Here is a 14,279-nt window from a genome sequence, read left to right as displayed (position 1 = left end):
TTAGTTTCTTCTTGAGAAAAGAACAGCAGTAAAACGCTTAGAAAGTATTCAAAGGGATGCTAGTCTCTTCATAAGCGGGGCACTAAAGACTACGCCCACGGCAGCGATGATTTTTCCCAACGTGAGAAGATTGAGACAATGGAGTAATGGACAATAGAAGCAAAATCAGTATCTATACTGATGGTTCCAAGCTAAATGAACGAGTAGGCGGAGGCCGTCACTCTGAGGAAATGAATGCCAACATCTCATTCCGGCTACCGGATTACTGTGGTGTATTTCAAGCTGAAATTCTGGTTATCAGGGAATGTCTGTTAGCCCTAAATAAAAGTGTCCTCCCTACAAGAGATATAAATATTAATTTAAACTAGAAGTTTCTCACAAAAAAGAAATTTTTTTCATTTAGAGAAGACTTAAGTTAATTTATACTGTGGGCAAAAAGTAAAGTGAATTTGGTTGTAAAATGAAAAATCTTTATTTATTTTTGTAAATCAATTTCATCCCCTTCAAAATAATCCCCTCTCGATGCAATACACTTATGCCAACGATTTTTCCAATCCCCGAAACATGCCAAATAGTCCATTTCCGGTATAGCCATCAGCACCTTCTTCGATTCAGCTTTTATCTCCTCACTCGACTCGAAACGCGTTCCCCGGAGTGTTCTCTTGAATTTTGGGAATAGCCAGAAGTCACTCGGAGCCAAATCAGGCGAATACGGTGGTTGCGGAACGATATGCGTGGAATTTTTGGCGAAATGGTCAAGAAGAACGAGTGCAGTGTGAGACGGTGCATTATCGTGATGCAAAAACCAAGAGTTGTTGGCCCATAATTCTGGTCTTTTTAGACGAATTCCTTCACGTAAATGACGCATAACGCTCAAATAATATTCCTTATTAATAGTTCGGCCAGGTGGAAGGAATTCATAGTGCACCACACCACGAAAATCGAAAAAAACTGTCATCATGACCTTTATTTTTGAACGACTTTGACGTGCTCTTTTCGGTTTGGCCTCGCCTTTAGCACGATATTCGCTTGATTGGTCGGTTGTTTCAGGGTCGTAAGCATAAATTCAAGTCTCATCTCCCGTAATGATGCATTTGAGCTTGCCCTGATAGTCTGAAAGCATTGTTTCACACACATCAACGCGACGACTTTTTTCCAAGAAATTAAGAGTTTTCGGTACCAAACGAGATTTGACTTTTCTTAGGCCCCAATGGTCTTTCAAAATGGTTTTCACAGATCCTTCTGATATTCCGATCATATCAGTAAGGTCTTTACCAGCCAACCGACGATTTTTGAGCACTACCACCTTCACTTTATTGACGTGTTGGGCGTCTGTTGTTGTCGATGGTCTTCCGGAGCGCTCCAAGTCATCAACACGTTCTCGACCCTCTTTGAAGTCTTTGTACCACTTATAAACATTTTTCTACGACATGGTCGAATCACCAAATGCCTTCTGCCACATGCTAAACGTTTCCGCAGCCGAAATTTCATTCCGCAAACAAAATTTGATGGCACTTCTCTGCTCAATCAAATCAGACATTGTAAAAATCGGAAAATGCACTCTTGGTCGTTTGGTAAACACAAGCGTAAATATATTACGATAATGGCATTTACATGAAAGTTGGCCCAGATGTTATTAACAGTGCTGCCAACTCATGAAAAAAATAACTAGAGCGAGATTTTATTCCCGCGAAGTTTGATAAATAAATTCACCTTACTTTCTGGCCACAGTACGAAATTTGGATATCACCAGCGCCATATCGACCCAAGCCGAATGAATTGCTTTAGAGGGGTGTTCAAATTTTGAATTTGCTCCTCAGAAAGTATTTGACTGACATGGGACTTTAATTTATCCACTTTCAGTCGTTCCATATTTATGAAGTCGTTGCTTTGGATGGGTCAATTATTTTTCTAAGTGAATCATATGACAAAAACGACATTGCCTTCTAACTTTTTAGCAACTGTTTTTATTTTTATACTTCTGCGCACTTTTCTTTAGAATTCGCTCTGAAATAAAAAGTAGCTTTTCCAAGCGGACATCACGCTTTTATTAAATATCTCAAGATGGCCGACGCAGGGTGAAAATTAGACATCTTACATCACATTTAACTATTGTTTCATGTATACTAGGCCACTCAAAAAGTTTGTGTGCTTTTTGATTTTGGAACACTGTTGGATTAATTACAGAAGTGGTTTCTTAAAAAAGCATTCATTAAAAAAAAATAAGTTATTTATCAGTATTAAAATTTCTATATACACCTTTTGGGTTTCCTGCTAACTTTGCTCTATGTTGCCTCAAAGTAATGTTGATTCAATTTCACACAGTCCTTGTCGGTGGGCATATCAATACTCTCACTGTTCCAGATTTTGTCGATGAATGCTTACAGAAATACATTTTGGCGCCAATTGAAAAATTTTGATCAAATCATTGCGACGTCATTTTAAGCGAAATTTACTCGATTTTTTTCTGAAATAGTCGACATAACGGCAAAGTGACTGACCGAAAGTCTGTCACGGCCTAAATGAACGGAAAATAAATAAAATAATTAAATAAATGAAATAGGCAGACGCGCTCAGAGGATGGACGTGCAAACGCACGACTTCCGCAGAAGCTGTCTGGATGAGGAAGAGGAAGAGGCGATTTTACAACTTCTGTATTACCCAGACGTAGATTTACCATTTTAGGTAGACAATTTTTTAATGAATTTTAAGAGAGCAGAGTTGTGGAAATAAGAAATTGTCTAAACATTTTAAAAAGTTCTCACGGGTTTTGGGGAGATAAGGACAAGCTCAGTTGACGGGTGCCCGGTGGAATTCGTCAAAAGCTTCTGCTATTTCAGCTGCATTATTGTGACAGACTGCGGAAAAGAAGACTAAACAACCGCAGGCTAAGCAAAAGCGTACGGGCTAATGATTACAGTATGGGCGAGTTCGCAAATCTCCAGGCGCATTAAATTGTGAATATTCAACTCATGTGTGAAGTTAGTATTGTTGTACGGAAGTGAAACATGGATAGGTCACACTCTTAGAAACCACCAGATAGCATCACGACAATAGAACTGGACTGGAACGCGCAAGGAAGCAGAGGTCGCGCTCAGCTAAAGATCACTTGGAGACATTAACATCGTATGGGACGGTGCAAAAATAACAGTCTAGAGCCCTGTACGTAAAAGAGTATTTTCGAGGCTCTATGATCCCGAGCAGAGTGAACAAGGATATATAAAAAAAATGAGAAATTGCTCACGCGGCATCTCAATGGGCTATGTACCTGGGTGTGTTCCATAGTGGACAACCGCTTCAACCTCTCCTATTCTACTCAAATGGACTACTGGCCTGCTCAGGCACTAGTAATAAAAAATTATTAGCGAGGGTTGTGTTAAGCTATGCTCAATGCGAGACAATTTGTGATCGCCGAAAAGGTAATTGAATTGTTTAATAAACTATGGTATTTACCAACTTTTCGTTCGATTGTTTTTGTGTTCACTTTTATTGATAATTTTAAAATTTTTTACTTCACAAATTCAAAACAAATATTTATATCATTATTTGGCTTATTGAATAAGAGCTTAAAATCTACACAAAACGAGACATGAGTTGAAGAATCATTTTTACACAGAAAATACTTTGAAAAAATTATCATACACAAATTAATAACAAAAGATAAACATAAGATAATTGTTAAATGCGTGTTCCCCTAACTATTGTTACGAAAATTTCGAAATTTACATTAAACAAAATCTAAATTCAAGACTCATGTGAAGGCGTACAAAAAATAAATGCCTGTTTAGTACAACAACTATTTATTTATGCTATGGTTAAAACTATAATATAAATTAAAATTTTGTGTCTATGCATTTGTGACTGTCTGCCTTTCGTTGTCTATTATTTAAATTTTACGGATTTTAATTTTTTAATTTTTAAAGAAAATTTCTATTTTTTCATGATCACAACAATACAAATTTGCGCAGTGAACTCTCAACGCCTTTAGTAATGTATACTGCCATATTCTTTAGTCCATTTGCCTAGTCAGTTGCCCTGCCATTTGTGTGCGTGTGTGCGCTTGTCGTACTTTAGAATGCGCCCTGTGGACGCACCTTCTTTTTGGGTTCAGCGAAAATGATATCATACAGTGCGGTAGGCAAGTGTTCGGCCATGAAAATTTGAATCTTTTCGCTTGCGGTTACCGGGGTGTAGCGTGCCATGGGGAAGGTGCGGGAAACGGCATCAATCAAAACGCGCAGGGAGGGTTGAATATCAGCGGTCTGAAATGAGGTGATATTTGAAAGATTTTTATTTAATTTTTTAGAATTTGAAAACTTATTAGCTCAAACTCTGTGACTTTTTTATTATATTGTACACATTTTTTTCTTTGTTTTTATTTGCAATATAAAATTTGCTGCTCCTACCTCTCTCGAGTACTTTTCCAACGAAGTCATGGCAGCTTCATAATAATCTTCGCCATAGGTTTTCTTCTGTTCGGAGGTTAGTTGAGCCCACATTTCCTTAGCCTGAAAATGTAATAAAAAGGTAATGCAAATGAATATAAAACTTTGAGGACATAACAAAGCTAAGTTTAGGTCAAGTGATTGTCACTGGGATGAAGAGCACACTTGGGCGTCAGCTCGAATACGTCTCGATTGGTACCAATAAATAGAGAAAGACAAGAGGAAATGAGAGGGAAATTACAAAGATATTTGATGATGAGAAATTCTGCCTTCTGATGCTAATATTCAGCAGACGACTAATAACCAAGTTTGATTGCTCCGCAGGCGTGGTAAGAAGTGAGATCCCACATGTCTGAATCTTAGCCTCATGAAAGCAGAACAACTATGGGGAGAAGATACATGCCAGATATCTACGTATTAGAGACTCGAAGTTAAGTTAAGCCTAATGGACAATGTGCTACTAAAACACCCGTCACTGGATGGATTCAGGCTCCCAGCATTGAAGGGTGTGACATTCAGGCTCTCTGAGAAAGTTAAATATCTAAGAGAAATCTTGGATATGAAACTGACTTGGGAAAGGTGGATCGCGCATTGAGGATCTTTCAACAATGCCGTAGAGCCTTTTGCAAAAACTGGTGTCTGAAACCTACTATGGCCTGGTGGATATACGATATATCGGACCAATCAGCACTTATGCCTCTGTGGCTTAGTGGCACGTAATGGAGTAATCCACAGTGCATTCAAAGACGTTTGACGGATATTTTCTTGGCCTATGGATCCAAGAATGAAATAGATTGAGGGGCCGGATGGTACTTAAACGATGGTATTAAGTATTACTACGTTAGGGGGGAATGGCAATTCTTTTACAAACGGAAATTTTTGCTATTCTGAAAATGGCAGAATGGTTAACTGAGAGGAGATGGAGCGAGAAATGGATTGGAGTTTTCAGTGACAGTCAGGCTGCACTGAAGGTCCTGGAGAACGCGAAGCAAACATCGAAAATTGTTCCAGAATGTAAGAAGAAGCTTAATTCAGTCGTAAGATAAAACAGGCTTGTGCTTAAATGGGTTCCAGGACACTCCGATGTTCAAGAAAACTAAATTGCCGATGAATTGGCCAACCGTGGATCAGTTTCTCCCCCACAGGGACCAATACCGGATTTAGTTCTGCAGGAATCATGAATTGGATCAGCGATTATGTATGCAATTTATGGTCCTGTCTAGAACGCTGCAGAACTGCAAAGTGTTTTGTGACTAGTCCGAACAGAAAACTGTCAAACTTTCTACCAAAACTATGAAGAAAAGACGTTCGGTTGATGGTCGGTACTATTCCATGACACAATCCATGAAGTCTGCATATGACCACCATTGCAATCATTGAGGACCCGATTTCCATGTTTTGCTCAGAAGAGGAGCATAGCAGTGAACATTTTCTTTGTGAGTGTTCTGCATTTACTAGAGCAAGGCTGCGAATTTCGGTTCCCGATGTCATGAGATCGAGGAAACCGTTTTCTGAAACTGGAGAATATTTTCAGATTTATCAAAGAATCTGGAAAACTCTCACAGGTCTAGCCAGCTTTATGTCCCTATTCTTTTCTATCCTATCTTTTTCCTTCTGTTACTTCGCTTCTTTTCTCTTTGAATATCTACCCTGTCACTTTTCGGAGCTTTAAATATAATGTGATTTTTAGCTTGAGAGTTTTACAAGTTACCAAACTTCTCGGTGTTTCTTGGCTCGACTTTTCAAATTTTCAATTTCAATTTGAACTGTTAGAAACTCACTTTAGCACCTCCGAACCACACAACACAAGAACATCGCGAAATCAAAAATTAGTCTTCTTTCTCAGCGCTGGATTAACATGAGTGTCACATTTCCTCCAACCGATTACAGTTAATCAAGGAAGGCCGATCTAGCCAATGGACCGCATGGATATGCGCAATAGATATTTGAGGCTTTGATAGCCTTAGAAGCTCCCGAAAAGGACTTGAGTTGACAAGATGCCCATTTTTTTGTTTTCTTGTGGTGCCCACTGGTACCTATATAAGCTTGATACCATAGTATTTAGATTAGTATTTGAAAGGAAATTGGGCTTTTGCTAACGAATTTCAAAAACTCCATCAAGGAGCCCTGAGCCTTGCTAGCCGCTTTGCAGTTTTTTGTTTATCTCCTTAAATGTTTTTGCACTATTGAGTATCCAACCTACTGCTTGTTTGATGGCAACCTCCATTGTGGTATGCACTATCTAAATGGTAGGAAGCCTAAATGTAAGGTTGTTGAGGAGCGACTCGCAGAACATTCCCTCATCAAACTTTTCGAAACGCGTTTTCATCTCGGCGGCCATCTTAACTGCCACATCTGGAGATCGGAAAACTCGCATGTCCATAATCACAATGGCCAATGGATGCTGAGAGAGAGAGAGTGACAATTTGGTGTGTATTTTGCAGCGGTGGTATCACTGGCCCATCTTTCTTTGAAAATGCTGCTACAAAAGTCATTTTTGCAAACTGTGAGCACTCCCCCTACAACTTAATTCCTGTCCTCTCTGATCGGACATATTGCGTCTACAAAGCGCTTCCAAAGGTCACGATCCTTCGCGATGACTTTGACTTCTTTGAAAGATTTCACTGCTGCCTTGAGTTTTCTTTCGAGAGTTCTTTCCCCTAGGGCGTTCTTTTTTTCTATTGCCTGCCGGGTTCGAATCGAGTGCTTGCCTGCATATTTCTGTGGGATCCTTTCGACGAGTATGAACAACCTGCCTCCACTTCCTCAGCTTTATTTCAGTCTGGATGGGTAATTGCATACAATTCGTCCAAATGCTCTCTGTTGTTGATTGTTCTGGGCCACCACATCCGCATTAAACGTAAATATTAAATATTTTTTGACAAAAACTTGCCTCATCTTTGCGAGCAACTCTGTTTGCGCTACGGCTACATAAAAAAATTATTGTTTGTGGCTGGAAATTGGAGTTGAGTACTTGGACGATCTTTGATTTCAGCAGGATGACGCGCCATGTCATACAGTCTATGCAACAATCGATATTTTAAGCTCCAAGTTCTCTCGCTGTTATATCAGTGGACTCGGTGAACGTCAATTGGTCACTTGGGAGTTGCGATTTAAGCCTATTAGACGTTATTTATGGAGTGCCATGAAGAACTAATGCTGTACGAACAATCAATTCACGATTCGGGTTTTTAAGGGGAATATCGAGCAAGCCATTCGTGGGATAGTGCCAGAAATCTTCAGCAAGACATTGGACTAGGTTAACGGTATGCACTACTGCGAAGTTAGCCACTTTAAGGAATTCGTGCTTCGTTTATAATAGGAATGTTTGCTAATATGCAAAAAGAAAATTATTTTTGCATTTTTTTTTTTTGAAATTTTGCATCACCCTTTACATGCTCATGGTCATCCACATATTGCGACTCCGGTCAGAAACCTATTTGGAAACACTGAAGGAGAAAGTCTTACTTGTCTGGCCGTATTCACCAGACATTGCTCCTACCGATAGCACCTGTTTCGGTTCATAGCAAACAATCTGTCGGAGTGCACTTGATTACCATATGAAGATATCAAAAATTGGGTCGATTGGTGGATGGCTGCAAAATTATTAAAAGTGCTTCCGACCTTGTGCCGGAATGTTACCAGGAAAGTGGGAAAAATTGTCGTTAAAAATTGGCATTACTTTATATAAAAAAGGCGCAAACTTACACCAATAATCTCTTTTATTTATGAGACATAACGACTTCAGTATCGAGACAAATTTGGCTGTAATTTCTCTTATATTTAAGTTTTTTTGCCCAGCTGAAAAAGTCAACCGTTCTCTTGGCCAAGCCAATTTGACACTTAATCTTTGCAATGACTTCCTCTGCCTTCATCCGTTTTGACTGCGCTATGAAACTTTATATCACTTATAATAACCTTTGGTGACCCTGCAGAAACATCTTCTAGAAGGCAGTAGTCGCCTGCAACAGATGCGCCCACATTACTGCGCCATAATCTTTTGTTGTTTACGATGGTCTATTGTGGCAACTCCACATGCACGCCAACGCCATAAAACCCAAACAAACTATGCAATTGGACATGCCAAGGATTTAAATGCAATTACGGTGTTAAGTAAAGGCAACTGGTGCTAGGTGGTGGAGAGCAGCCAGGCTAATGTGGTCTACCGCCTAATGGCTGTCAGTTAGTTGCCAAGTTTATATTAGCTTTAATTACGGTGGCCATGTAGTTTTTGTCGTTATAAAGAAAAAAAAACTAACGATAACTAAGGAAAACATAGGAAAAAAGGTGCAGACTGTTTCAGGGTCTCTTACTCACAATAACAATGTAAATTAAGACAATGCTAGTGCAGCCGCATGAGTTTTGAAAAAAAGTTACATTTATTTTCCCTCAACACTTGTTGCTCACCTGTTCGCGCAATTCCGTTTCATTAAGCCAACTGTTGCCTGGTGCAAATTCTCCGGCAGCCACCACTGACACATCGACACCACGTTGACGCATCTCCTGACGCAAACAGCCAGCAAAGCTTTCAATAGCGGCTTGAGTGGCGCTTTGAATGCCACGTACGGGCGCGGGGATTTTGCTAAGTCCTGTAATTAGTAGAGTGTGGCAGAGGATGCAAGAAAAGCAATATAATTAAATGAATTGATATTGAGTAAATAAGGATGATAGCCTGATTTTATATTAATTTCAAAGCTCTCTATGTCTATGCGTTTCCCACCTGAGGTCAAGAAGACAACACGTCCAGTCGAGCGGCGAATCAATGGCAACATAATCTGGGTCAAACGGGCGGCACCTGTGCGGAAATTTTTTAAATTAATAATGAATTTGAACTTACACAGCAGATGTCGCTCTGTGCGAAGCTTAAAGCTTTAACATTTATGTTCTGATAAACGCCAGATGTCACTCTGTGTTTGTGCATCCCGTGCGCTTTTACTCACCCAACAAATTCAAATCCAACGACTTGCGCAAAACACCGAATGGAATCCATTCCAACTCGCCCAAGGCAACCCAGTGAGCGCAATGCACCACAGCCCATAAACCGTAAGCACCATCGGGTAAATGTTCAGAAATATAGACAGCGGCTTGGAGTAGCTGAAAGGATAATTGAACCGTTAGTGAAATAAATGTGAGGTTGGATTTAAAAGGGAAATATGTGAGGTGTTTCTTTCCAAACGAGCCATATCTTGTGAGTATTTGTGACTGCTTTTGAATTCTAGAATTACAATCACAAAAACTTTGCCTATTTAAGTTTTCCTAATTTGCTCTCAAGTTGCTTTTAAGTAGACAATCTCTCATTCCCATTCTTAACTATATGAAATTTGATAGTCCCTATGGAATTCTTACTTTTTCGCCAATGACTGTCTGGGAAGCCTAAGTGTGGGGTAGATCAATTATGGGCAGATTAGTTGGATAATTTGCCCATTGGGCTTCCTGCTGTATTCATTTATTGAGATCGCTCACACTTCTTGGCGAAAAGAAGGGTTTCATTGGATGGTAGAGAACTAACAGCATAGTCTCTACCAAATAAGTATACAGTATCTTAAATCTGACCTGAATATCTTAGAGAGATACTAACTGGTACTTGAATTGAACTGTGTCCATGAAAACAATTCTTCGTGGAGATACTTTTTCGATAAGAGATTTTACATATCGGATTGTAATTCTCACTTTTTCATTAATGATTGGTAGATGGTTTGTTTCTTGGCTCAAGCTGTAGTGTATTCAGAATTATTTGGTACGTATATAATCAACTAGGGGTCTATAATTGCGCAAATCAAGGGAAGCAAATAGAGATGGGTAGGCCGCACTCTATAAAAGCCGCATGCAGGCGTAACAAGAGTTCCGCTAGAATGGAACCCGCAAGGAAGCAGAAGTCGCGGTTACCCAAAAAAATACTTGGATGAGATCAACGCTTCGTGAGTTTGCAGTAGCCAATATAACGTGGGACACTGCAAAAATAACTGCCTGGATCAGATGGAAAAGCTATGTAGAGGCCCTATGCTTCCAAGAAAGTGAAACAAGGAGCTAAAAAATATAATAAAGTATATAGCTTTGGATTAATATCACAGCGGCGAGGAAATCTCAGGTATGCTAATGAAAACTTGTTGCTGTGTCCATTGTAGAGATCATATGGATGAAAATGCCTTTTTTTATAGAAAATTTTCCGTTATATTGGAAATTAGAACGATACTATTGAAGTATTTTCTAAAAATTTTTTTAATTAAAAAATAAAAATAATAAAAATAATAATTTTAATAAAAAAAAGTTGAACAAAGCTTTTAAAGATTACAGTTAGGAGCAATAGCAAGGCCACAATACTCTAATAAAAAACCAATAAAAATTAAATTAAAAAATTAAATTAAATAAAAAATGTAATTAAAAAAAATTATATTTCAAATAAAATTGAAATAATTGAAAAAAAAAAAAAATTTATAACAATTTTTAAATAAAATATAATATTTCTTTTAATTAAAAAAAAAGAAAGTGTGTGGTAGTTCACGGAACCCGCACGATTGAAGTGAAACTTCTTTTATCAACAAATCAATACTTTAACTATTATTTCAATATAATGCATGCAGAAGTCATGGAAAGCATGGAATGGAATTTTATTAAACAGAATTATTTATTTATTTTAATATAAAAAGAAATGAATTTATTGTACTCAATTACATTTGGTTCTCGGCATTGTCATTATCATTATTGGATTCGTTTTCCAAAAATGAAACAAGGGCTTTATGGTAACTGAAATACGTAAAAAATGATCTACATTCTAATCTATCAAGGTATCGATGAAATACTGCATCAATGGTAGTTCCGCATCTTGTTGTTGGTACTACAAATTATCACTTATCGTACAACCGGAGGATTCCCTGTCACGGTGTTCAACAGTAGCTCTTAATTTTTTACGCTCCAAATACTCACGTTGCCGTTCAGCACCTGTTTTCGGTTTCCGTTTTTGTTGATTTGATGCCATATTTAACAGAAATCAATCAACAAAACAAAATATGTTTGTAAGATTTGCTCAAAACTACACACACACTCTATGACGCGTCTCGCGTTACTAATAATATTGTGTTTGGGATAACTGTCAACTGTTTCCACCGAAATGCGTTCGCAAAGTGTATGGTCTTTGGTATGGTAAACAGATTTATGATACATTATTTTGCGGCGACAGCACAGCGCGATAGCCCAGCGGCTAGCAATGTGGGCTTCCGATCCGAAATCCTTGGTTCGAATCACAAGAAAATTTTTTTTTTTTTTTTTTTTTTTATACATTTATTTCATTTTGTTTTATGATATGTTTATGAGCAGATTTTTTTCATGGCAGAAATACACTCGGAGGTTTGCCATTGCCTGCCGAGGGGCGACCGCTATTAGAAAAATGTTTTCATTAATTTTGCTTTCACCGAGATTCGAACCAACGACCTCTCTGTGAATTCCGAATGGTGATCACGCACCAACCCACTCGGCTACGGCGGCCGTCAATCAAATGTCATATTTACAAATTACATTCGATAAGAATGCAATAATAAACGACCGCATTACATTCACGACGACACGCCACGCCAGTCTTTTAACAGATGGCGCTGGCATAGCGTGAGTTTTACGTAGTTTAGCGTAGTTTTACTCCTCACAGCGTTTCATCCACGCCACGCTTTTAACAGATGGCGCTGGCGTAGCGTCACATATCGATGAAACGCTATGGTTTTACTCCTCACAGCGTTTCATCCTTCGAGACAAAAGAAGTTTCACTTCAAAAAAAAAAATTTTTTAATAAAAAAATGTTTATTTAAAATATAATTTATTTTAAAAAATTTTTTATTAATATGTTTATTAAAAAAACAATTTTTTTTTTATTTAATTTTTTATTTGTTATTTATTGGAGTATTGTGGCCTTTTTATCGCTCCTCACTGTATTATTCAAAAGCTTTGTGCAGCTTTTTGGCCAAACTTTTTAGTAAAAGCTTCTCTTTGCTCTGCGGTAGTAATAAGTTTCAGTCTTATAAGCTTTTTTATTGAAAGAGGTTTCGGGCTCCAATGCTCAGAGCTTTATATTACAACGCTTAATGTGTTAGCTTTGCGCATCTTTTGGTGCTTTTATGTAAAATAATTGAAAAATAATGAACACAATTTCCCAGTGAAATTTCTTACTAACATTCAAATGCTTCCTAAGCATGAAAGCTCGATTTATTTTATACTTTGCACTGTGGAATTTTACGCTTGAGATTTACTGAAAACATACGAATATTATTTAAAAGCTTTATGCAATTTTAAAAGTTTTGTTATGAGGCAGCAAGTGATTACTGTCAATGCTAATATTGGTTTGGAGTCTTTGTAGAATTTTGCAAAATATAAACACATTTTAGTATGCGATTTTGCTTCTAACATTCTTCTCAGAAAAACCAAAAGTAAAATGCATGAGACTCAGAATCCGCACCTCAGAATAATCTTGTTACTAATCTTCCATTACCAAGAAATAAATAATGTAAATATAAATAGGATATAAATAGTGGAGTAAAGAATATAATATAAGGAAGATTTCATAGCGACTTTAATCTCATATAATTTGTTAAAAAAAGATAAGTTAATTCCTTAATAAATCATTTAGTTGCTTTCCTTATTTGCCTATTTCTTCATCTCCCTTTCGTAAATATATTATTCCACACTTGTGTGTGCATTTTGCTTACCGATTTCTCAGAGCTCACATCCAAATGCAACAATTTCAAGCGGCCGGAAGTTTCCTCCTTCAAGATTTTCGCCTCGTCCGATTCCTCGATTGGTACACTGAAGCCAGCATAAATAGTGAAACCTAAGTCATCGAGTTTCTTAGCCAAATACCAAGCGATGGGAGTTTCACAGCCAGTGATGAGTACTCCTTTGCCGTAGGAGGCGACCTGTTGAGTAAAAAAGATATGAAATAAAATTTTTGTACAAAAAAATCAATATTAAAATAGTTACAGGAGAAAAAAATATATATTTGATGGAGAGTAAGGGAAAATAATGGAATTCATGTAAGTACCAACTGATTGCTGACTGTTTACATGATTCGACTTCTTTGGACTACTTTTTTTTAACAACATCTAGTCATTGGTCCAGGTGACTGGTTCACGTTAGATGACTTAGTAGTCAGTATTCGAAAAGTTATTACTTAGTTACGTAACATTATTATAAGCACTGAATTTCATTCAAAACGGTCCCTTAACCTTTGAGATAAACCTAACCTAAAAAATTATCAGTCATAACCAAACGTGATCGGATTCCTTGCGTAGAGATTTAGAATACCAAAGATACATTTAATAGAGATTTTATTTGCTTAAGAGTGCTGCTGTATAGAAATAACCATAATTTTTAAGTTCAGGGGTTTATGCGGACAAAGACATCAATTTAAGACGATTAACATTCCTACCGACTGCTTGACGCTTTGATCTAAGTTATTGATAGCCTTTGACATGTAAGGTTAAGACCAGAACAATGCCAACCACTCCATCGAAAGCATGGAGGCAAAATATAACACTAGCAGCGCGGCCTACACACCCTCGCCTACAATTGCCATCACAACGTTCACTATTTCCTCAATCCTCTAGAAAAGAGTGGGAATGGGACGATGCAAGACAGGGCGGGTTCATTCATGTGTACACAGATGGCTCGAAGCTCATGGGTAGGGCTGGCGGAGGTTTATATTTCGAACATCTGGAGACATCTTTTCGGCTTTCTGACTACTATAGTATTTTTGAGGCTGAACTTACATGAATAATAAAAACCGTGACGCTGGTATAGTGTGATGTGATCCATAGAGATGATATCTACGATTTCGCTGATAGCCAGGTGACT

The 14,279-nt window shown here is 37.9% G+C and overlaps 1 protein-coding gene across 1 annotated transcript; it reads right to left on the bottom strand.

The window, feature by feature from the left end:
* Positions 1-3,543: 3,543 nt before the first annotated feature.
* On the bottom strand, positions 3,544-13,899 carry LOC129244271 (D-beta-hydroxybutyrate dehydrogenase, mitochondrial-like). The gene is made up of 7 exons (XM_054881887.1): positions 13,855-13,899; positions 13,136-13,342; positions 9,386-9,539; positions 9,166-9,240; positions 8,853-9,034; positions 4,407-4,508; positions 3,544-4,262 (listed from the first exon to the last, which is right to left on the bottom strand). Exons 1-7 carry the CDS (start codon positions 13,897-13,899, stop codon positions 4,071-4,073), a joined length of 957 nt encoding a protein of 318 aa, XP_054737862.1. The 3' UTR covers positions 3,544-4,070.
* Between the last annotated feature and the right edge of the window lie 380 nt (positions 13,900-14,279).

The sequence above is a fragment of the Anastrepha obliqua genome, chromosome 4 (genome assembly GCF_027943255.1).
Source record: "Anastrepha obliqua isolate idAnaObli1 chromosome 4, idAnaObli1_1.0, whole genome shotgun sequence".
Taxonomy (NCBI): domain Eukaryota; kingdom Metazoa; phylum Arthropoda; class Insecta; order Diptera; family Tephritidae; genus Anastrepha; species Anastrepha obliqua.
The sequence above is the reverse complement of the archived record's forward strand: the minus strand, read 5'-3'. Positions and strand labels throughout refer to the sequence as shown.

Excerpts from the sequence above, each read along its gene's own strand:
- LOC129244271 (XM_054881887.1), bottom strand. The coding sequence starts at position 13,899 with ATGTCAAAGGCTATCAATAACTTAGATCAAAGCGTCAAGCAGTCG. Across the intron at positions 9,540-13,135 it reads ATGTGAGCTCTGAGAAATCG|CTACTCCAAGCCGCTGTCTA; the intron begins GTAAGCAAAATG and ends TTATCCTTTCAG. Across the intron at positions 4,509-8,852 it reads AAACGGAATTGCGCGAACAG|GCTAAGGAAATGTGGGCTCA; the intron begins GTGAGCAACAAG and ends TTACATTTTCAG.